We start from the raw sequence: 22,922 nt of genomic DNA, 5'->3' as shown, positions 1-22,922 counted from the left end.
CAGATCTCTTAGGAAGGGCTCTGTACAGTAAATGCAGAACCGCACTGGGGGATCACTGCCTTCCCTGTCACCAAAACAGGGAACCCCTGTGTTAGATCTTGGTTCTTTATGTGTTCTGTTTATTTTTTTTCTAACAGTATAATATATGATAATTAATTTAGTTGTTGTAGTTAAGGTCATAAGCTCAGGCAGAAATTGTCTTCTGATTTATTAAAACTTCAGTAAGATGTCAAAAATGGTTTTAGAAAAGGTTTAGATATGGAGCCCCAAAGTTCAGTTTAAAATCCGTACTTAGGCATTTAAATAAAAGTGAACCAACTCTGAGAAACGCTGAGTAACTCAACCTTATCATGGGAAGAAACTGCAGGTGCCAAGCACCTTGGAAGTCAGATTGTGCAGATTTAAGCTTTTGTCTTTTTTGCCTTTTAAAATAGACAGGGTTTTCACATTCAAATTCTGGCTTTTCTTTCTTTGTTAATAATGGACTTCAGGAAAGGCATAAAATGCATATTTAATTTCTGAATAAGTATTGTACCTAAATGGTGTTTTGTTAATAGGTAGCATGTGGCATTTAGTAGAGCTAGTTTGTTCGAAGTTCATGTTTATGCTGAGCTATCGTCATGTTCATTCCTAGGCTAAAGAAAGTTGCAAGATTTGATTTCAGTTGTAAGCTAACTCATTCTTCCATTTTTTGGTCTGCTAACTGTGTGGGTTTAATCAGATGTTTTAAAAACATGCCAACTTGAGCAGGAGTAATATTTATTGAAAGTTATTTTATCTAGGAATCTCAGAAAATCAAAATCAGTATTAAGTTGATAAATAGGTGCTGTAGATACACTTCCTGTGTTCCACCTGAAGATGAGGTTACAATGGCCTTATACTTCTGTTTTATAATAGTTGGGGGGGGTTAATGCTATTTTAATATAAAATAAACACTGCCATATTCTACCACTTTGAAAGCAGTCCAGGTAATCTTACATTTATCAAAGGAAATGTATGCTGCATGTTAGGATATGCAAATCTTTAGCTCACTTGAAGAGATTCCAAATGTTCTCTGTATACATTAAGCCTCTGGGAATGGGGTGGAACTGATGCAAGTTGTCCTGTATCACTGCTCCAGGGGGACTGCTTGCACTAAGTGGAATACTCATTTGGTTATTTAATGTGGACACATCCTGCTTGTGTTTCTGAAGCAACACCAGTCTTCCTCTGCAACAAATTCTGCAGTATGTTGGATATTGGAGAGTCAGGGCTTTAAAGAAAACAAACAAGCAAAAAACCCTCCACCCAAAGCCAACTCCACACCTAGCTGCCTTTATTCTTAGCTGCGTTCTATTCCTTTGTAATCTCTCTTTTCATCTGTTACTCTCCCCTGTTGTTAAATGGGAATGGAATAATTGAGATGTTCTGACAACACAAATGGTAACCATTACGTCATCTTCCATAGCTTTGGGTTGGTTGCTCAGGGGCTATTTTGGTAGAACCATCGTTACTTATATGGCTTTCTGTGTTTGAGACAAGTCCTTGTGTTAGAGCTCTTGCAGGTGGCCCATCTGGGCGAAGACTGCAGAATACTGTTGCAAGGCAGTTTATATTCAGTTCTTGCACCTGCTTTGTGGGAGAACTTGAATCTTCATAGATCTTGATACATTGCTTTCATCTGTGTTAATTCAACTCTGACTATATCAAAAGTAAAGTTTTAAGTTCTTCACAGTTAAATTTTTGGTAGAAGTAACTTTTGGTAATGGAGCACTTGGGTATTGAGTATTTTAGGATACTAACATAGTATAAGCTAGAGCTGCTTACCATCAAAATTTTGAAATGTGGAATTATTTTAAAGATGAAGTTGACATCTTGCCTTTGCTTCATAGAAATGATTGATAGTGTATGAAATGATATTTCTAGCAAAAGTAATATTTTAATCTTTGATCAATATATGCTTCTGTGGTAAATGAATGTTTTTGCTTTACTCAATTTGAGCAAGGTCCCATTCTCTAGACAAAGTTTTCTCTGGGTAGGACAGTATTCTGAGAATCTGTCTTTTGGTTTTTTGTTGATAAACAATCTTGCTTTGCATTTCCTTTGAAATGTTTTCCTTAGGGGATTTTTGTAACGTTTTCATGTTTCTTTTTTTGTGAGATCTAGTATCTGGCAGGATATTCTATGACAGCCTGAGGTGGCCTTGAAAGCAATTGCTTGGTAAGGATCAAATATTTGAGGCCTTCTTGCAGGTCTTGAGACCTTATGTTACTTGAAGTAACATAAGAGGATGGGAAGTTTAGCAAATTGGTCTATTTTCTTCAAGAACTCTTAGCAGAAGATAGTGGAGAATCTTAGCAACTAGGGAGTTTATCCAAATTGCTGATTTTCTTACATTTTAAACAAATATATTTACAAATAGTGAAAGGACCTATAAGGTACCTGTAATGTGCAGCCAAATGTTTACATGGTACATTTGATACGCTTCTATTTGTGAGAGTTTGAGATTGTTGGATTTTTTAAAAAAATGTTGCAAAATGAAGTTTTCATTTCCCTTGGAGCTCGCTAAGTGTAACAAACTGTTGACGGTAAATTGACATTTACTCCAGATCTACCTCTGGTCTTGTTCGCATAGTATGCTAGACTGCAAAATGCTGCCAAAGCAAATAATAGTTTATTACACTCTTATAGTCATTCAAATCACAGTTGGTGACATGACTGGATAAGACTCTACTAATGGTGTTTTGTATATGGGGTTTTGCTAACTGTTTGGAAAAGGTACGATTTGTTGTATGGTGTCTAAGTTAGATTCCTAACATAAAATGGGGCATTTGCTCCGTTTAGTATGTTATGTGAACACTAACTTTTTGTAAAGTGTAATATAAAAGAACTTTCTTGATTTGTGAAAAGCCAGTGAAATCTGGAAGCTGAGAAACAATTGGTCTGTATGCTAGTAAATATACAAAAATAAAACCGTTCTGTTTTCTTTTGCTTTTCGGAGTTAGAGATGCATTTGCATTCTCAAACTTATGTGCTTCAGTTACTCTAACTTCAGTTAAAGGAGCAACTTGACTGTGTCACTCAACCAGTGATGCATACGGTTTCATGGGAAACAGGAAGAATGCTCTGGTCACTAATTCTCTACTCTTGTACACCATGCAGGCTTCCTCCACGTAAGGAACTATCATTTTCTTCAGAATGGGGTAGAAAAGGCATTCCCTTTCAGTCTGTAGAGGTAACCTTGTAAGACCAGCTCATTTCATTTCATTAAAAGTAGCCGGATACATTACAAGTCAACACCCAAGTTCTTATTGTTGGAGCTCACTCTCTCTGATCTTCTGACTCCCTGCATTCGTTCAGGAAGTTTCCAAGCTGCGTGTATTTGGAGACTAGGAGAGTTTTTCTGGGTGCCTGACTTTGTGTGCTTTCCACATTATTACACTTTTGCGTTCAAGGCTTCTGCTATTCACTCCTGTCTGACACAGGATATTGATTTAACCCACGTGAAACTTTTCATCTGCTATGTGACAACTGGTCTTACAATTGTTTCAGCAGTTGCCAAAGTTACTAAAAGAAAGAAATACCTAGGGAAAAACATATTTCTTAAACTCTCAAATTCATAAAGAATTTACCTGAATTGAATCTTGAGGATATTTATCTATGCTCCCAGCATGTCAAAATCTAAGTGGGGAGCTTTTGATTGACTTCAGTTCTCTCTCCAGTCTCGTAAGAAAGAATAGGAGATGGAAGAGGAAGAATGTATCTGCTGAATTTATATCCTTTGCTTTTCAGTAATAGATTTCTATCAGTTTTCATAGATCAAGTGAACGTTTTACAGATGTGTCTAAACTATATGCAGTAAGAAAAAAAATGTAACTACCCTTTTAAAAGGGCACTTTCTCAATCCGTATTTGCTTCACAGTGAATAACTAGATATTTTTGCTAGTTAAGTTTGAGCCAATAACTCAAGGACTTACCTACCCAACTTTTTGCAGGAGCTGGTTTCCTTTTTAAAAGAATTTCCCTCTTGATCCCTAGAGCAGCAATGAATTCCATTACAAGGACATTCGTACAATACACTGCAGATATTAACTCAGACTTTGGAAAGAGTTGGGTTGCAGCAGTGAAGAACATGAGTGCAGGCTTCTTTATCCATTTGAACCTCACCCTTGTTAATTACCATATTATCATCTAGGTTGTGGTATCTGTTTTTTATCAGTGTGGGTGGACCTAGCATTATACAGGGACAAAAGATCAGGAGCAAAATCTTACATGCTTTGACAGTTCATGTTTGCCTGAAGGAGTGTGTGTCTGTACCAGCTTCTTGCAGTGAAAAGTGCTAGCTGTGACTGCTCCAGGAAATTCTACTGTAAAATTTGGCACCAGGTAGCACCATACTTGTGCAGATCATTGCGGCTTGATAATCCACAACCTGGAGAGCATCCCTTATGTGATTATTGCTTGGGATGTATGTTCATTAAAAGTGCGTAGTGCACACTGCTTTACCTGGATTTTACCATGTCCGATGGTAGAGAAAACAAGTGAGGTTTGTCCTATTTCTGTAGATTTGGCTAACATCAAGCTTAAAGAGTATAAGGAAAGCTGTATCTGAGCAAAACATAATACTGTACTCCTTATTTCAAACTCAGAATAGTCAACAAAAGAGTAAAATAAAATATAGTCCTGGCATCAGAATTCCTTTTTAGTGACTTCTGCCTTTATCACCTATAATTCTACTGTGGTGGTTTAGTCTGGAATCTAAAGTTAGCAAACTGTGATGTCTGTCATGGCTGCTTCCCTACGTCTTTTTTTTTTATAGGCTTTAGCCTCTTAAATATACTGTCTTATATTCTCCTCTTTTCAGAACTGGAAAAGCTTGAAGGCCTTAAAAGACTGTTAATATTTGAAACATTTCCTGGGATAATGAGTTTTACTTCCAAACTACCTTCCCGACAGAACAGGCTGGCACTTCAGTATTACTGGTTCATTCAACATAATCTTCTTGGCTTTGTGGTGTTTCCCACATTATGCATGATAAAAAACGTCTCTTAAGTCAATTCTGATCTTAGATTTTCAGTACACAGCTGGTTCTCTGTAGACACCACAGGTGATATGCTAGTCATGTCGTTTGCTCACGTATAATACAGTGCTTAAAATCTACCTCATCTTTTCTCGCTTCCTGCTCTTGTGGTTGGTGGGAACTGTTCTGCTTGAGTCTTGTTTTTGTCTCTTAAACTCCTCTTATGAAGACCAGGTTGGAGTGAATTGTAATAGAGGAGGAGGATGTTTTGCCCTTCTTTGCGAGCTACTGAATAGGCTCTAGGGAAGAGAAGTATCCAGAAACTGCACTGTGGCAAGCAAGAGTTGCAACAAGGTGCTGCTGTCAGCACGTCTTCCACCAAGGAGAATGAGAAACTGCAGTGAGAACTAGGGAACAGACAGCTAATCCTCAGGAGAGACTGAAAGAGCTTTCTTCAATGTTCTTCTCTAAACAACAAATTCACTGCAAAATTGCTGGCTGTTACAGAAGCTTGCTTATGCCTTTCACAGTTACCAAGCAGATAAAATCCTCAAGCCCATCTGTACTGATGTCAGTTTGAAGCAGTGGGTTCAGCATTCAGGGGGCCCTGGTTAACTCTGTATCAGCAGACACTTTTCTCAGTTGTGCTTTTGTCAGTGGTTGTGTTTTGCTTTTGTGGGGTTTTGTAGGTTTTGGGTTTTTTTTCTTTTTTGATGGGGATGGGGTAGAGATGGGTAACTTTGGAGGGCTAGCTCTCATTCAGATTCCTCTGGTCTGATAAGGTTTTCCCTAGCAAATGGAGAACAGGTGTATAGGTTTACTGTTTGATTCCACTGATTGTGTAGCAGTTACAGCAGTTAGTGCAAAACATCACAGCTGATAAACCATTTCTCTTTCTAATATCCATATGCGTACTGGCAAAAGATATGAATACTTTTATGTTATGGCTTAATCTGGTTTTGTATGGGTTTTAGAAGGTGAGGAGAGAAATTGTTGTCTTTATTACAAGTTAAGTTAGACAAGTCAAAATGAGACTTTTTTGACCATAGAAGAAGGATCAAGAACAAGTGCTTGCTGATGGAGACATAAAACGAGGAGGAATCAGCAAGCAAAGCAAAGAGATTTACAGTAGTAGAGTGCAGATATAATCTGCTGTTAGTGTTGATGCAGTTTGTTTAAGGTTCATAATTGTGTCTTTAAATTAATATCATGGTCTTTAGCGTCTGTCTATTTAGCCCATGTTTCATAAGTAGGAGGTTCTGTCTGTTACCGCAGTCACTTTGTAAATTGTGGTATAGTTTGATTACTGTCACTAAATCCTCCATTCAATGCAACCTTTAATTTACAGCAAACTTACGTTGCTCACTCTATTGAGACACACCCTCCCCCTCACCAAGTTGAAAAACTGTAACTAGAATAGCACTTGTTATTTGGCCTGTTAAAGTTAACTGAGGATGGCAGAACAACTGCCTGTTGTTCTTCAGGTACTATGGCTAGTAATTCTTAACAATAGTTTTGTGGTCCTTGCAATGTTTGGAGCAGGTGACATGGAAGGGAGTGCTGCATAGAACATGTGTAGCCTGAAAATTAAGAGTTAACTATTTTGAATTTACGGTTTGCTCCAAATTAAATTTCAATCTACATGCTTTATTAGTGCTTTGGTGCTGATGCTTAACATGTATTTGTTAAAAGGCATGAACAAAGTTCTGAAAAGATATCAAAGTCTGAAAAATAATTATTCAAACTGAAGCGTTTATTGTCATGTCAGCTGTTGTAAGCAAAAAGGAAGAAGCCTAAAGCTGTGTGGAATAAATTATTAGTTTGTGATGTTAATGGAGAAGTGTACTGCTGTTCAACTGTTTGACTTCTGTGTTAGACTTCTTAAATTCTGGAATTTATCTCAAGCATTTCCTATTTTTTTTCCTTAAAGTATGAATTCAAATGCAACATACAAATAAAATGGTTGTTGCTTCACATGTCTCTGTACTTTATTCTGTAGAGCATATTATAAAATATAATACCAGAAAAATTCTGGGTTTTGGGTAAGGCTGCTTGCAATCTATCAGGGAAAAAAATGTGCTTAGACTTTTGTCAATGGTGTGTTCTGTTTATTTTAAGTTGCTGTGTGCAGCCTTTCTTAAGATAATTATTTAAAGGTTCTAGCACAGTAATAGAAAACTTTGCCTCTTCTGATTCTGAAGTAAAAACCTGAAAAATAGAATTTCATTTTGGATAGGTGTCATTTTAGAGGATGATACTTTAAGTAAGCCTTAAGGAACAGTAATCAATAAAATAATGGAAAAGATGTTAACTAAGTAATTCTTGAAGGTAGAATTTACATGTTACTTGAAAAAAGATGTATTGCAAAGTTCCATTGTCAGTGTTCATCACTGTTATGTTCCTATCGGATTTAATGGGATAAAGCCCAATGGTCTATTTTCTAGAATTGTAACAGTTTAAAAATATTCTCTCTCTGTTTCAACAGGCCAGTTGGAATGCCAAAAATGGAAAAAGTTTACCTACATAACCCTAGCTCAGAAGAAACAATTACATTAGTATCAATATCTGCTACAACATCACATTTTCATGCATCATTTTTTCAAAATAGGGTAAGTTACCCTGCTTTCTCATAATGAGCTTTTACTTCCCCTTCCTCACCCCAAATGGGAGCTTGATTTCCCTCCCTTCTTTAAATGAGCTACTTACTGCAACAATTACATACCTGAAAGTATTAAGATACTGCAGTTCTTGATCTCATATCAATTACCAAGCAAATTTGAACTGAGCACGGAAACACACACAAACCGTGTATTGTGGTTTAACCTGGCAGGCAGCTAAATACCACACAGCTGTTCACTCACTTTCCCCCCTGCAGTGGGATGGGGGGCAGAATCAGAAAAAAAAAAAGGTAAAACTCGTGGGTTGAGTTAAAGACAGTTTAATAGGACAGAAAAGGAAGAGGAAAAAATTAATATAATAATAATAATTAAAATAAGTGATGCACAATGCAATTGCTCACCAGCTGTTGACTGATGCCCAGCCAGTCCCTGAGCAGCAGCTGCTCCCTGGCCCACTCCCCCCAGTTTATATGCTGAGCATGATGTCATATGGTATGGAATATCCCTTTGGCCAGTTTGAGTCAGCTGTCCTGACTGTGTCCCCTCCCAGCTTCTTCTGCATCTCCAGCCTACTTGCTGGCAGGACATGAGAAGCTGAAAAATCCTTGACTTAGTTTAAGCACTGCTTAGCAACAACTAAAATGTCGGTGTGTTACCAACATTATTCTCATACTAAATCCAAAATACTGCACTATACCAGTTACTACAAAGAAAATTATGCCAGCTAAAACCAGGACAGCCTACTAGAAGAGAAGGAATGAAATATTGCATTAGGAGTTCTGACTGCGTTGGAAGTGCATACTGTAACTGATGGTTTAACAGCAGGTCTCCTTTGTTGCTGAAGTGACTAAGTGTACAATGCCTTAGTGCACATACAGGAACAAGCTGTTATAATTTTTTCTGAAAATTCTAAATCCAGTGAAGCGGTGTTAGTGTGAAGCAGTCACTCCAATGCATCTACAACTACTGCAATCATGTTACAGGAATTTGCAAGTTAAAAAGCATGGTGTCAGCAGGGTTAACTCTTAACCACATTACTGTCAAGATATAGTCCTCTAGTTTCAGTTTTGTCGGCAGGGCCTGTGGCTTAGCAGGGGCCATGTGAACACTAAAAACTTCAGAAAACCTGTCTATAAACAACCTTTCTTGCTTAATGGAAGTCTTGTAGTAATTGCCTTTCTCCAATATTCTGTCCAAAATATTTCTGTGATAAGCTGAACTCTTAAGTTCATAAAAATTCAATTAAATATGATCCTGCACTGGGTAGTAGTTGTAAAATATTGGTATTTTTATTATTTTTTTACACATTTTTATTTGTCTAAAACTTCTATTCTTTTTTTTTTTCCCCAAATCTGCAGTAGACTTTATAACTTCAGTTTTCCATAAAGAACACAAGGAGATCTTCTGTAGCACAAAACCTGTTGTTCATCTGCAGGGTGGAATGTCTTCAATACAGTTTTGCTTATTCATCTGCTTGCTTGCTTTTATTTTTTCCAGAAAATTCTTCCAGGAGGGAATACGTCCTTTGATGTAGTTTTCCTCGCAAGAGTAGTGGGAAATGTAGAGAACACTTTATTTATTAACACTTCTAATCATGGGGTATTTACTTATCAGGTAAGAGAATTACAGTCTTTCAGAAGTTGTGAAGTGTGAATCAATGAGAGCAGTATCTGTTATGGCATGCTTAATACATATTGCACAATAGTAGTGGTGGGGGTTTTTTTTATCAGCCCAGTTGAAGAAGTTTCCATCCCTGCTGCTTGTTGTAACACAGAGGTATACCATTGTAAATATCTGTAGGGCAGTACTGTAAGCCAGGTCGATGAAATTGTGTAGGGTTTAAAATCCTCCCAGCTTCTTTGTGTGTTATTTTACTGGCTCATTGCAGTGATCTAGATCGTTCTTTAGCTCTGTGCTCGTCTGATCCAGTGACAAGACAATGTTACTTATTAAGCTGGCAAAAAATTACTCTCTTGAAATTCAGAAAGATAAAGCAGACAGCTGAGAGAGTCTGAAAAGTGAGAGAAATCCTCTTGTTGAAAGAATATGACTCTTACCATGTCAGTGTTTTGAAAACAACAACAAAAACACTTCCCATATGAATAGTCTGTTCCATAATGGTATGTTTAAAGGGTATTTCACATCTTTTGAACCTTTAGCTGGTATCTAGTGTTTCAGAGTATCAGAAAAAAAAGATGGCATTTTGACTTCCTGTGTTCTAAATATATCAGTGCAAGTAGTAGCTATGAGAAATACCCTTTAACTGCAAACTAAACCAGTTTTTTTTTTTATTTCAGTGCTTTAGCATGATACTGTTTTTAAATGTTTGGTTAGAAGTATACCATAAAATTAATAGAAAAAGAGTTCTTGGTGGATTGCTAAGACTGGTGCACGTATGTTAGGCTCTGCAAGCATTACATACAGCTACTTAAGCTTGTTTTTCTTTTTCTGAACTAGGTGTTTGGCATTGGAGTACCGAACCCCTATCGATTGCGCCCATTTATTGGGGCACGAGTTCCTGTAAATAGCAGTTTTTCTCCAATAATAAATATACATAACCCTCACAGTGAACCTTTGCAGGTAAGTCTAAGAGAAAACCATTAAATGCTCATTTATGTTTATGATATTAAACAGAAGTATTGTTTCTTTTGGTACTTCTTAAAATTCTGTTTGAACTTTAAAGCTATTTGAGGCAAAGTATTCCATAATATATAAATGTTTTTATCTTTCAATGCAAATCAGTTGTACGAGAAATTGTAGATTATGCTCAGAGATCTCTTAATTTGCAGAATTGAGGGTTTACTGTGAAATTTCTGTTTTTAAAATGGTCGTAATTACTGCAAAATAAAGAATTAGACTTCACTGGTAATTAAGAAAAAAACTGAAGCAAACAAAGTAAAATAGGTCTTGTGCTTTTAATCCAGGCATGCCTCAGCTTTCTTCTGCTTGTTTTGCACAGCATAAGGTGTCTTTACGGTGTACCCTGGAATGTAATGTTGGCAAGCATTCTTATGTTAAGGCGGGATCTGATGTCTGTACTTAACCAAACAAGTGAATGAACAGTCCATTGATAAACATGATCTGATTCTGTTGAGGGAGTGATCTACAAACTGTGCAATGCTACAGAAAGCACAAAGTGTAGCACTAGCAAATGGCTATATTGTCATTAATTGTGAATTTATGAGATAGTCCAGTGGTCACATAGTTGCTAACCATTGCCATTGCACCTTATAATACCTGATAACTAAAACAGGATCCCTTTAAAGCTGAGCATTAACATTTTCCTGTTATCCACCTCAGGTCGTAGAAATGTATTCCAGTGGAGGTGATCTCCATTTAGAGCTTCCAACAGGTCAGCAAGGAGGTACAAGGAAGTTATGGGTGAGTAGTCATGTCTTTCAGCATTCATTATATTTGTTTGGGGAGGTTTTATTTTGGCACGATTTTAGGTTTTGGGGTTTTTTTTTGCCAGTTTTGTTTCTTGTCATCTGATTGTTTAAAATACCACATAAAAATTGAAACAATAACAGGGTCTGTTAATTGTGTGGTAATAGGAATTCTTGAAGGAAAGGTTTAATTAAAAGAAGCCATCTGTATTGAGATGTACTTTTTTTGAAATGAGAGTAATAAGTTCAATAAGTCCAATCTTCAGAAAAGGCAAGAAGGAGGACCCAGGGAACTACAGACCGGTTAGTCTCACCTCTGTCCCTGGGAAGGTAATGGAGCGACTCATTCTGGATGTCATCTCCAAACACATTGAGGAACAGGAAGTTATTGGAAGTGGTCAACATGGATTTACCAAGGGTAAATCATGCTTGACCAATCTGATAGCTTTCTATGATGTTACAACTGGTTGGCTGGATGAGGGGAGAGCCGTAGATGTCATCTACCTTGACTTTAGCAAGGCTTTTGACACTGTCTCCCATAACATTCTCATTAGGAAGCTGAGGAAGTATGGGCTAGATGAGGTGACAGTGAGGTAGATTGAGAGCTGTCTGTGTGACAGAACTCAGAGGGTTGTGATCAGTGGCACAGAGTCTAGTTGGAGGCCTGTAACCAGTGGCATCCCCCAGGGGTCAATACTCGGTCCAGTTTTCTTCAGTATATTCATTAATGACCTGGATGATGGGACAGAGTGTATCCTCAGCAAGTTTGCTGATGATACCAAACTGGGAGGGGTGGCTGACACTCCAGAGGGCCGTGCTGCCATCCAGTGTGACCTGGACAGGCTGGAGAGCTGGGCAGAGAAGAACCTAATGAGGTTCAACAAAAGCAAGTGCAAGGTCCTGCACCTGGGGAGGAAGAATGCTAAGCTCCAGTATAGGTTAGGGGTGGACCTGCTGGGAAGTAGTTCTGAGGAGAAGGACCTGGGGGTCCTGGTAGACAGTAAATTATCCATGAGCCAACAATGTGCCCTTGTTGCCAAAAAGGCCAATGGCATCCTGGGCTGCACAGGGAGGAGTGTGGCCAGTAGGTCGAAGGCGGTCATTCTCCCCCTCTACTCTGCACTGGTGAGGCCACAACTGGAATACTGCGTCCAGTTTTGGGCTCCCCAGTTCAAGGGGGACAGGGAACTGCTGGAGTGAGTCCAGCAAAGGGCAACTAAGATGACTGAGGGACTGGAGCACCTCCCTTATGAGGAAAGCATGAGAGAGCTGGGACTCTTTAGCCTGGAGAAGAGAAGGCTGAGGGGAGACCTTATTATGGCATACAAGTATCTAAAGGGTGGGCTGAAGGAGGATGGTGCCAGACTCTTTTCAATGGTTCCCAGTGACAGGACGAGGGGCAATGGGCACAAGTTGGAACATAGGAAGTTCCGTTCAAACACACGGAAAAACTTCTTTATGGTGAGGGTGACAGAGCACTGGAACAGGCTGCCCAGGGAGGTTGTGGGGTCCCCTTCTCTGGAGATTTTCAAGACTCGCCTGGATGCAGTCCTGAGTGATGTGCTCTAGGCAGTCCTGCTTTAGCAGGGGAGTTGGACTAGCTGAACTCTAGAGGTCCCTTCCAACTCTGAAGATTCTGTGATTACCAGTAGAATGAATTACACGTACCTAAGCATCCGTGACAATATAGTACTTCTGATGGCCTATGAGTTGGATCTAACCCACAGGAAAAATATACAGAAGTTTGTTTGTTTTGTTTTGTTTTTAAACTGAGAAGATCCTTCCTGCAAATCATGATGAATGCATACATGGGTTCAAAAAGCAGCTGAATGAACTTAGGGAAGAGAATCTATTAAGGAGTACTAAATAAAACATCAGCGTGTCTAGCTGCAATAAATCCCTACATCATGAGTTGAGAGTGGCTGGAAACTCTTCTAGAAAATACATTCATGCCCTGCAGTTAATCTTTTCTCTTCACATCTGCTGCTGGAGACAGGGTAGTGGGTTGGATGGACTCATGGTCTGGCCCATTAAATCCGTTTTGTTACGTTTGTCACTTAATGTAATTTTTAAGTAACACATACTGATATCTTTAAGTGAAATAAATTTTAGAAGCATGCTGAAGGTAAAGTATTGGCTCCATGCTGTATATCACACTGTTAGTAATGACCAACTAAATACAAAACCTATTTTCCTCTTTAATTAGAATTATTCCTTTTTTTGGTGTTTGTTTTTTGTCTGGGAGAGACTTTAAAGTCATCGGGCTCCAAAACTTGTCTCTTGAACTCAAATGTATCATTACAGTCACTGACGGTTACATCTGTTGTAATGAGTAAAGCCAGGATATTTCCAAGTGAGCTAAGAAGTACAATTGCAAAATTTAATTCCTGGCATTTGTGGAGAAGGTCCATGACGATGGCAGTATCTTAGTTTTAGATACAAAAGTTGCAAACAAGTGAGTATGAATACAGATCACAAGCATTTTAAAAAAAAGCAGTGGAAAGAGTAAGCAGATGCTGAGGGTTAGATGTAAACATTAAAATGGATTTTTTTTTTTTTTAAAATACAATGCTTTTTTTAAATGAAGGTGCATTTCAATACATGTATTCATTTAAAAAAATTAATTCATTATGATTTGTCACTGATCCCTAGTTACACATATGGAAGAGTCAAATCAAATCCTTTGAAACGTTAATGAACAGCTGCATTATGTTAGGTCTGTGAATAAGTGTGAAAAAAGAACCTGAAAGCTTCTTAGTTTAGGGACTCACCAAGTAGTGGCAGTTGAAACCAGTTACTTTGATATTCAACAGTTTCCACAGAATACAACTCCAGTTACTGTAGGACCATTTGAGGAACCCGAAGGTGCACAAATCCATGGGACTTGATGAGATTCATCCATGGGTCCGGAGGGCACTGGCAGATGAGGTTGCCAAGACACTATCCATCATATTTGAGAAGTCGTGGCAGTCCGGTGAAGTTCCCGCTGACTGGAAGAGGGGAAAGAGGAAAGGAAGACCCAGGGAACTACAGGCCAGTCAGTCTCACCTCTGTGCCCAGCAAGATCATGGAGCAGATCCTCCTGGAAACTACGCTAAGGCACATGGAAAATAAGGAGGTGATCGGTGACAGGCAACATGGCTTCACTAAGGGCAAATAATGCCTGTCACTAAGGGCAAATAGTGCCTGACAAATTTGGTGGCCTTCTACAACAGAGTTACAATATTGGTGGATAAGGGAAGAACAACTGACATCATCTGCCTGGACTTGTGCAAGGCATTTTACACTGTCCTGCACGACATCCTTGTATCTAAAATTGGAGAGATGTGGATTTGATGGATGATCCACTTGGTAGATAAGGAATTGGCTGGATAGCCACACTCAAAGAGTTGTGGTCAACAGCTCAATGTCCAAGTGGAAACCAGTGACAAGTGGAATTACTCAGGGGTCAGTACTGGGACCAGTGTTGTGTAACATCTTTGTTGGTGACATAGCTAGTGGGATTGAGTGCACCCTCAGCAAGTTTGCCAATGACACCAAGCTGTGTGGAGCAGTTGACACACTGGAGGGAAGTGATGCCATCCAGAGGGACCTGGACAGGCTTGAAAAGTGGACCTGTGCAAACAAGACTAAGTGCAAGATCCCGCATGTGGGTTGGAGCAATCCCAAGCACAAATACAGGTTGGGCAGAGAATGGCTTGAGAGCAGCCCTGAGGAGAAGGACTTGGGGGTGCTGGTTGATGAGAAGCTCAACATGAGCCGGCAATGTGCGCTCACAACCCAGAAAGCCAACCACATCCTGGGCCGCATCAAAAGAAGCGTGGCCAGCAGGTCAAGGGAGGTGATTCTGCCCCTCCACTCTGCTCTGGTGAGACCCCACCTGGAGCACTGCGTCCAGCTCTGGAACCCCCAGCAAAAGAAGGACATGGACCTGATGGAGTGAGTCCAACAGAGGGCCACGAAGATGATCAGAGGGCTGGAGCACAACTGCTATGCTGGAGCACCTCTGCTATGAGGACAAGCTGAGAGAGTTGATGTTGTTCAGCCTGGAGAAGAGAAGGCTCTGGGGAGACCTTGTAGCAGCCTTCCAGTACTTAAAGGCGGCCTACAGAAAGGGTGGAGAGGGACTTTTTACAAGGGCATGTGGTGACAAGACGAGGGGTAATGGTTTTAAACTGAAAGGGGGTAGATTTAGATTAGGTATCAGGAAGAAATTCTTAACTGTGAGGGTGGTGAGGCACTGGCACAGGTTGCCCAGGCAAGCTGTGGATGCCCCATCCCTGGAGATGTTCAAGGCCAGGCTGGATGGGGCTTTGAGCAACCTGGTCCAGTGGAATGTGTCCCTGGCCACAGCAGGGGGGTTGGAAATAGATTATCTTTAAGTTCCCTTCCAACTCTAACCATTCTATGATTATGCCATGGAAAATATGGCTTGACCTCCAAAATGGTTGGTTTCTACTACAGAAAGCACAGAGTAGGTGTATAAGACAATCCACACCTATATGGATTGCGTCCTGTCCAGTTCCCTCCATCAAAAGCACGAACGAGAGAAGCTGTCAACTGACAACATCAATTGATCCAAGGACTACTCATCAAAAATTCCTGCTTTCTGCCATATTTATTTGCATTTAAAGTGGAAGAAGCTCCAAATTTCAAATCAAGGTTTCCATCTTCTATCCAAAAAAAAAAAAAAAGCGAGAGGAAAATCCAGTTCCCCAGCCCTTTTGTAGTATGATGGGGAAGAACATGCAATGTTAGTATTTCGACTATGGTTCTGAAGTTAGTCGTGTGGTGCAGCTGTGTCCAGCAAATACAGAAAGAGTTGTCTTTTAAACCCTGAATGCAGATTGGAACTGATGGAATAGGCTTGGTACGGAAGCTAAAACACACTTTGACTTTTTGCTGTAAATTGCCTGGTGACTAATAAACCTGCAGCTCCACAAGCTTCTGGCTACTTGCAGTTCTGCACTATTTCAACTCGTGTTTAGCACTGAAACTGTAAGCCTTGTGTCTGCTTTGGAGAAAAAGCAATTAGAATATGCAAAAGCAATATTTCATGTTACTGCACTCAATAACATTTTTATTAATAGATTTTGTTTATTGGTAGTCTGTCAATTTAGTTTACTGTCTTTTTACCACAATTTTAATACATAAAACTTAATCAGATGGGATGCGAAAGTCCTGTTGCATATATCTATTAATCAGTGTCATATTAGATGATTACAACTATCCTTACTAAATTTAATGGTAATTTTATAACACGTGGCCTGTCTCTTACTGCCATTGCAGCTTTTTTCTCTTAATACAATTATACTCAATGCTTCTATTGTAATTTTTTGGTGTGGCAGCCTTTTTTATAATTACTGCATTCTCATAGATGTGCTTTGATTGTTTATCAGGAAATACCTCCCTATGAAACAAAAGGAGTGATGAGAGCCAGCTTTTCTTCAAGAGAAGCAGATAATCATACAGCCTTCATTAGAATAAAAACAAATGCCTCAGACAACACAGAATTTATCATTCTCCCCGTTGAAGTAGAAGTTACAACAGGTTTGTAGAAAAGTGATTGGTTTGTTGTTGTTTTTTTTAAGTTATTCAGCTTAGTTAACTTTTAGTATAATAAGAAAATGATAACTCTTCTTTTTTTTCTTTTTTTCTTTCTTGTTTTCTTTAAAGCGCCAGGAATCTATTCATCAACAGAAATGCTAGATTTTGGTACACTACGAACGCAAGGTAAACTATACTTCAGGTCTCAAAGCATTTATAAGTAGTATGGTGGGGAGGGAAAAGCCCAGTTACCTTTGTACTATTCAGGGTTGCTTGTGGAATGATGCTTTTCAAAAGCCAGAGTTTCAAAAGCAGGATAACAATGTGTTACGACAGTGCACAAATGTATTCACCTGCAAGTATACTTGAGATATGTACAAGCAAACAGTAGTTTGCATATCCAGTAATAATTATTAGTCTCATACAGTTGCGCGTGGGTTAGTCTGAAAAGCATTGTCAGTTTACTTAATTCGTTAACTTGTTTTGAAAGGTTGCTTTACATCTGCATGAGTTTTAATAATTTTCAGGCACAGAGAATAGTGGAAGTGTGCAAACTTAATAAAATTTGTTACTTATAACATCTTTTTTTGAAGTGCCACTTCAAAATTTGAGCGTAACATTTTACGTTTTAAATTAATATTGTTTTGTAAAATAAGAAAAAATATAGCAGAAAGTAGTAAAACTGAAGGTATCTTTTGAAACTGTGAAAGGGACTCATTACTGAAGAATAACAGCATGTATCTTCTTTGAACTGAAAAAGGTAGCTTCTAAAGTACTTTTCCTTGCAACTTACTTAACATGTAAAGATTTTTAAATAAGATTAGTTTCTGCTGAATATTGGTGCATCTGGCAAAATCATTCATTGTAGTATTTTTAGCCTGTTCATTTCTTAATGTGTTAGAAATACGAGTGGTTAGCTGAAGCATGTAATACCTACTAATACAGGAAAGTGCAGTTTTTAAGTATGGCAGTTTCTTGGGAGTAGCTGTTTTCACTGGCTATACTGTCATGTTAGTCTAACTTTTTAACTCTGAACAACAGTGGATTTATATGAGAAACCAGCTAGTGCAGATGACTTTGTATAAGGTTCTTATGTTAAAATAGCCTAATAGCCAGGTGTGTTTTTTGTTCTTTAACAGATCTGCCAAAAATTTTAAATCTGCATTTATTAAATTCAGGAACAAAAGATGTGCCAATTACAGTAAGTTTTATTTCCTTTCAATTTGAAACTTTCTACTTTGATTTTCTTTCTCATAAAAATTGATCATTCATAGGTTCACCATGTAGTGTTCAGAATTAGAAGCTAGGTGATGTGTGACTGAAAACATAACTTAATGGTAAGAAAAATAATCTGTATGCATGGTAAAATTCATTTGCTTCATAGCTTGCTTTGAACAGCTGTTTCAGCATTTATAGGCTGTGCCTACAATATCTGAGGCTCTGGAAGCTTTTATACTTGAGAACAGTAACTCCCGTTCAGGGAACAAGACGTTAACACAGAGTCTGTGGGATTCTTTGGCCTCATCACACACTCCATGAGAGTGTATGAAGTGATTGCCTGACATAATCTTTTAAGATGAGCAAAGAGTAGCTTTCAAGAGCAGTCTGTAAAATGACCCTTGTTTTCTTGAGGTTATCTGCTTTATAGCTTGAAATAAGAAAAAAGCCTGCAAACACTCTAGAGCCCTTTCCAGTGAGATCACTGCAGCTGTACATAAAGTGCAGCCAGCTTCAGAATTCTAGGTTTTGGATTTTCTGCTTTCTATTTTTATTACAGAATTTTGGCTCTAAGCTGGTAGTCCGCCTTTGTTCATTCATACCTTTTCCCTGTGTAATTTTTCTCATTGCCCACTATTTTTCTCACTTCTTCCTTCTCCCCTTCCTGTCTTCCTTGTTTTCCAAATTTAGTTGTATAGCTAGCTATATCTTGTCCCAGAGCACTTCAAAAAGAGTTGAAGTGTTGAAACCAGAGGAGCCAGAAGAATGACTGAAGGATTGGCAAAGGTTTCTTACTGAGCTCTTGGAGAGCATTTCTCTGTTTTTAAAGCTTATAGGTGTAACTGTAGGGAATAGTATTTTAGTAGGAGAGATCTCACAAAACCTTAAAATAAGATACTGGAAACTGAGGCTAGATGAATTTAAACTAGAAACAGGACACATTTTTAGTAAGGAGGATAACTTTCCACTGTGATAATAGTCCATTACGATGCTTGTGAAGTTGTTCACTGATAATTTTAAAGTCGAGAGAAACTCACAATGTAGTGCTAACAGAGTTTAATTCATCGAAGTCCTAATGCTGATTGCATTAATGAGGTCAGATGATCCTATAAGGTCTCTCGTGGACTTGTAAGCTATGAGCCAGTTTCCAGGGAGGATTTTTATTTGAAAGAAGACCTGTATATGATATTTTACAATCAGAGGGTTGGTAAATTTATTAAATTTACCAGGGTTTTGGCATAGGGACAGTTTTTTGTGGTGTTTGGTGGTTGTTTGTTTTTTTTTTTTTAAAAGTGTATAATAGGCTTCCTGAGTACCATGCAAATAACCATATATTCAAACCATCAGTATCACTTCTCATGTCTGATAATGTAGTACCTAATTCCTATTCCTCCATAAAAAAAACCAAACCACAACCTTTTTTTTTTTTTTTTTTAAGCTATACTCTTTGGACTGTAGACTATAGACCATAGACTGCGGTCTAATGGATACACGTCATGACAGAACTTTTCCAGATTAATTATTCTTTTGTGGTGTATCAAAGCGGTAAATTTGGTGTCTTAAAGCTTTTAGGACTCACTTTTGCAATGCTAAAGTTACCACATAGGTCCAGATATGATGTATTTTTCAGTGTGTCACATATGGCACATCAAGTCAATTGTTCTTCTCATTAAGGCTCAGCTTTGTTGTGAAGTTTGTAACCTTTCTAGCATTTGAAGCGCTGTGTGAATTTCTGCTGCTGTGCCAATCAAAGAATTTTAAAGTGGTAAGCAAGAGTAAAGAATTTTTGGGAAGGAACCTGGTGAATAGCTTGCTTCTAGGAAAGCTTGAGCAATGGATTTCTGACCCTTTAGAGCTAGGGTTTAAAAGCAGTGAGACAGAGCTCTGTGACAAATTTCATCTTAATGTCAGAAGAAAAGGCCAAGGCTATATTTAGCATATATTTAAGCCGGGTGCTGGAGGAACTAAATATCTTCAGGTCATCTGTGTGTGAGAGACTGCCAATACTGTTGCCAGAATTGTAGTTGTGTTGCCTTTAAGTACTTAGTCATGCTGTGGTCCAACAAATTGGTTGAGGAAAATAAAAGCGAGTCACTTGACTTTCTTTAGTAAGTTCTAAAACTCTTATAAAAACTTCCTTAATTACATTTTGTAGGATTTTTCTCCATTATTAGTGAGACTCATGTTTATTTCATGACTGGATGAACTGTTGTCATGCTGCAACAATTAAGCCATGCTGTCCAAAATCTAGTAAATGTAGATTGTTGAACATTTTCTTTTATCCCTTCTCTAGAAGAAAAATTTTGTGTTTCCTTAAGGCAGTTTAATTTAAGCCCATTTGATTGCTAAAAACAAAGGCACACATTAAAATTTGATCTGATCATGTTTGATGCATAAAGAACTAGTAACTTCAGGACAGCTGTATATTGAAGCTGAGTTCTATCAGTTTTAAAGTAAAAATGTTTGTATAAAAAAGTATTTACTTACTTATTTCACAATTCACATGCTTCAGATTTTTTTTTTCTTTTCAACCTGTGAGAAGTAATTTACTTCTACATTATGTGTTCAGTTTGCACATTTGAGTGCACGCATCTCAAAGTTACTAAGGGAAAGTTACCTTAAAGGATTAAAATCTGGTGGTAGTTCATTCCATGACTGTTCTGGATGATGCTTTATGGTGAAAGTGAACTTTCGTTAGTTAGGTGTGTCCCTGTTTAAGATGAAGGACAAGTTATTACTGACAAAATAATTTTGTCTGTAAAAGCGACTAAAACTGTACAGAGATGGTCCTGACACTAATGGAACCAGCCTTAGTCGGCTGCCTGTAGCTACAAGGCTGTTTCCTCTTGCAGCAGGGTAGCTGTGTCTTCACTACCTGTAAGCAAAAGTCTACAGCCTGCTCAGTCTTTAGATGGATATGCTAGGTGCACAAGACAAAACTGTATTTGGGAGCCTGCTGCCAGGTAAACAGTATGGATGAACGTGTGCTGGTGTTTCAACCCATACTCTTCTCCTCTTTAGTTTATTAGAATAGGTGTAGTCCTTAAGCTTTCAAAGTCTTTCCCGGTAACTGTTGCAATAGCACAAAGCTGTCTCCTCTCTGTGTGTTCTCTAGAGCATTTAAGATTCTCATTTTCTGCTCTTATGCTTCTAATCTTATGCTAAATATTGAATGTATCTTCATACGGCAGGGTCAGGAATCTTGACTGGGGCACTCCATGGGAGAGCCATGTGTTACTGAAGCATGTCTATTTTAAATTCATCTTCCCCTCAGATGTTACTGTTAGGAGATTATCTGAGAAAACTGGTGTTATTAGATTATTGATAGAACTTGTTTTGCATGTATTCGCATGGCATGGCTGTATTTGATGATTCTTAAGGCACATCTCAGGAACAAGTTTTGCTTGGGCTTTATTTGAATTAGGTTAAAAATTGAGAAAAATTAAAGGACTTTTAAGGATGTTTCTTTTTCCTTTAGTTGTCTTAATTCTGTATTTCCTTTTGGACCATGTAAGCAAGCAATAAATGAGAATTGTGCATGATGTAGTTAAGAATTTTTCAACAAAACAGTACTAAATTTCTTCCTTAACTAAATTCATTAGCTGTAGCTATTTTTAGTAAATACTTCTAGGTTTGTTACACTTGCGGTTTAAGAGATGCACCTCTGAAACCTGCCATTTTTCTGGCAACAGGCTGTCCTTTTCAATATTTCTTATTAGATTTACTAAATGAAATCAGCATAATTTCAAACTTAATAATTAAAAAACAGTGTTTTGCATGGAAAGAGCTACTAGAAATGGTTATCCTTTCTGCCATGCAAAAGTTGTCAACTTGATTGTCGCTTTGGTTCCATCTGCTTTAAGAGATTTTTTTTTTTAAAAAAAAAAAACCACCTCAAGATCTCAGTTTTGTAGTATGGATTTCATTAGAAGAAAATAATGATAATTATGAATTTGCTCCTGAAGAGAAATAGCAAATATTTGCAACATGTGTATGCAGATGGTTGACAAAGGTCAGTACTATAAATCCAAAATACAAAGCATCTAGTTGAGTTAACAGAGATTATTCATTAGCTGCAGGAGCAGTGATGCTTGTTTCCTCTAAGGATCATGTGGTCTGCAGATCTTAGTTACATATGCACGGTTTTATGGCTTTCATTTACAATCAAGGACAGCTTAGCTTAGAAGAGCTGTAATTGGTTTGTACCACTAGCTGTCTGCCTTGCTCCTCTCTGACCAAGAAAGGCTCAGCTGCTTGTGAAGCAGGTGCTAAACCTCTGCAGCCCAGCATAAGGTAAACCAGCACTCATTTCAGTTTCCTTAATACAGCATCCTGTAATTTGCAGTAGCTTAACAGCTGCTACATGAGCAGCTGAGCTCTTCTTACAGCAGGAGGCGGCAGCTGGGGAGGAGGAATCATGGCAGCCATCCTAATTTTAAGCAAAAAAAGAATAAGAGCATTTAAATGCTCTATGCACAGTTTCTTTCCATGGAATCTAGATAAAGAGTTTGCTAGCAATCTTTATAGGGTCTTCAGTTGTTGACATGGAATCCATAGTCCTGCTGCATAGCAATGAATATATCTACAAATCAGTTCTGGCTACTAACTGACACACAATTGCTATTCCAGTAATGCCCAATATACCTTTTCCATTTAGTTTAAAACAATAATCCTCAGATACAAAAGGTGATCTTGTTAAATGTTGGTATAGAATGAGTGTCATCTCAGACTTACAAAACTGTTCTTTGTAGTTATATTTTTTTTTTCTGTGGCAGCTCTGCAGACTTAGCATGGGATCAGACAAGTAGATGTCTGTATCACCACCAGTAATTACACAAGTCAGTTAACAGCTTGTTAATGAGTGCACCAGAAACAAATAGTCTAGCTATTGAAACCCTGCAGCGTTAACAATGAAAAATGAATCTTAATTTAAATAAAGCTTATTTTCTGTTTTATTAACATGTTTCTGGCCATACTGTCACTTCATCCAACATTCTCAAGAACTCTCTGTTGCCTGCTTTCCTGCATACTGCCCGAGTAATTTGCAGGACCTGAAAAAAATTCTCTTATAATGCTGCTTCATTGTAGGAAAGACAGACCTGTAAGAACTCAGCCAAAACTAGTTGCAGTTGTATCACTTTGAAGGATACGTGA

General features: G+C 38.3%; 1 protein-coding gene across 2 annotated transcripts in view; it reads left to right on the top strand.

The window, feature by feature from the left end:
- The window catches only part of TMEM131 (transmembrane protein 131), a 107,510-nt gene that overhangs the window by 42,755 nt on the left and 41,833 nt on the right, over nucleotides 1-22,922 (top strand). For both annotated transcript variants that reach the window (XM_054189326.1, XM_054189367.1), the window contains exons 5-11: nucleotides 7,485-7,608; nucleotides 9,115-9,231; nucleotides 10,075-10,197; nucleotides 10,918-10,998; nucleotides 16,403-16,553; nucleotides 16,680-16,736; nucleotides 17,690-17,751. In XM_054189326.1, coding sequence (XP_054045301.1) covers nucleotides 7,485-7,608; nucleotides 9,115-9,231; nucleotides 10,075-10,197; nucleotides 10,918-10,998; nucleotides 16,403-16,553; nucleotides 16,680-16,736; nucleotides 17,690-17,751 — 715 coding nt within the window. The remainder of the gene's footprint in view (nucleotides 1-7,484; nucleotides 7,609-9,114; nucleotides 9,232-10,074; nucleotides 10,198-10,917; nucleotides 10,999-16,402; nucleotides 16,554-16,679; nucleotides 16,737-17,689; nucleotides 17,752-22,922) is intronic.

Source organism: Rissa tridactyla, chromosome 1, assembly GCF_028500815.1.
Source record: "Rissa tridactyla isolate bRisTri1 chromosome 1, bRisTri1.patW.cur.20221130, whole genome shotgun sequence".
NCBI classification, from domain to species: domain Eukaryota; kingdom Metazoa; phylum Chordata; class Aves; order Charadriiformes; family Laridae; genus Rissa; species Rissa tridactyla.
This window is presented reverse-complemented; position numbering and strand designations above follow the sequence as displayed.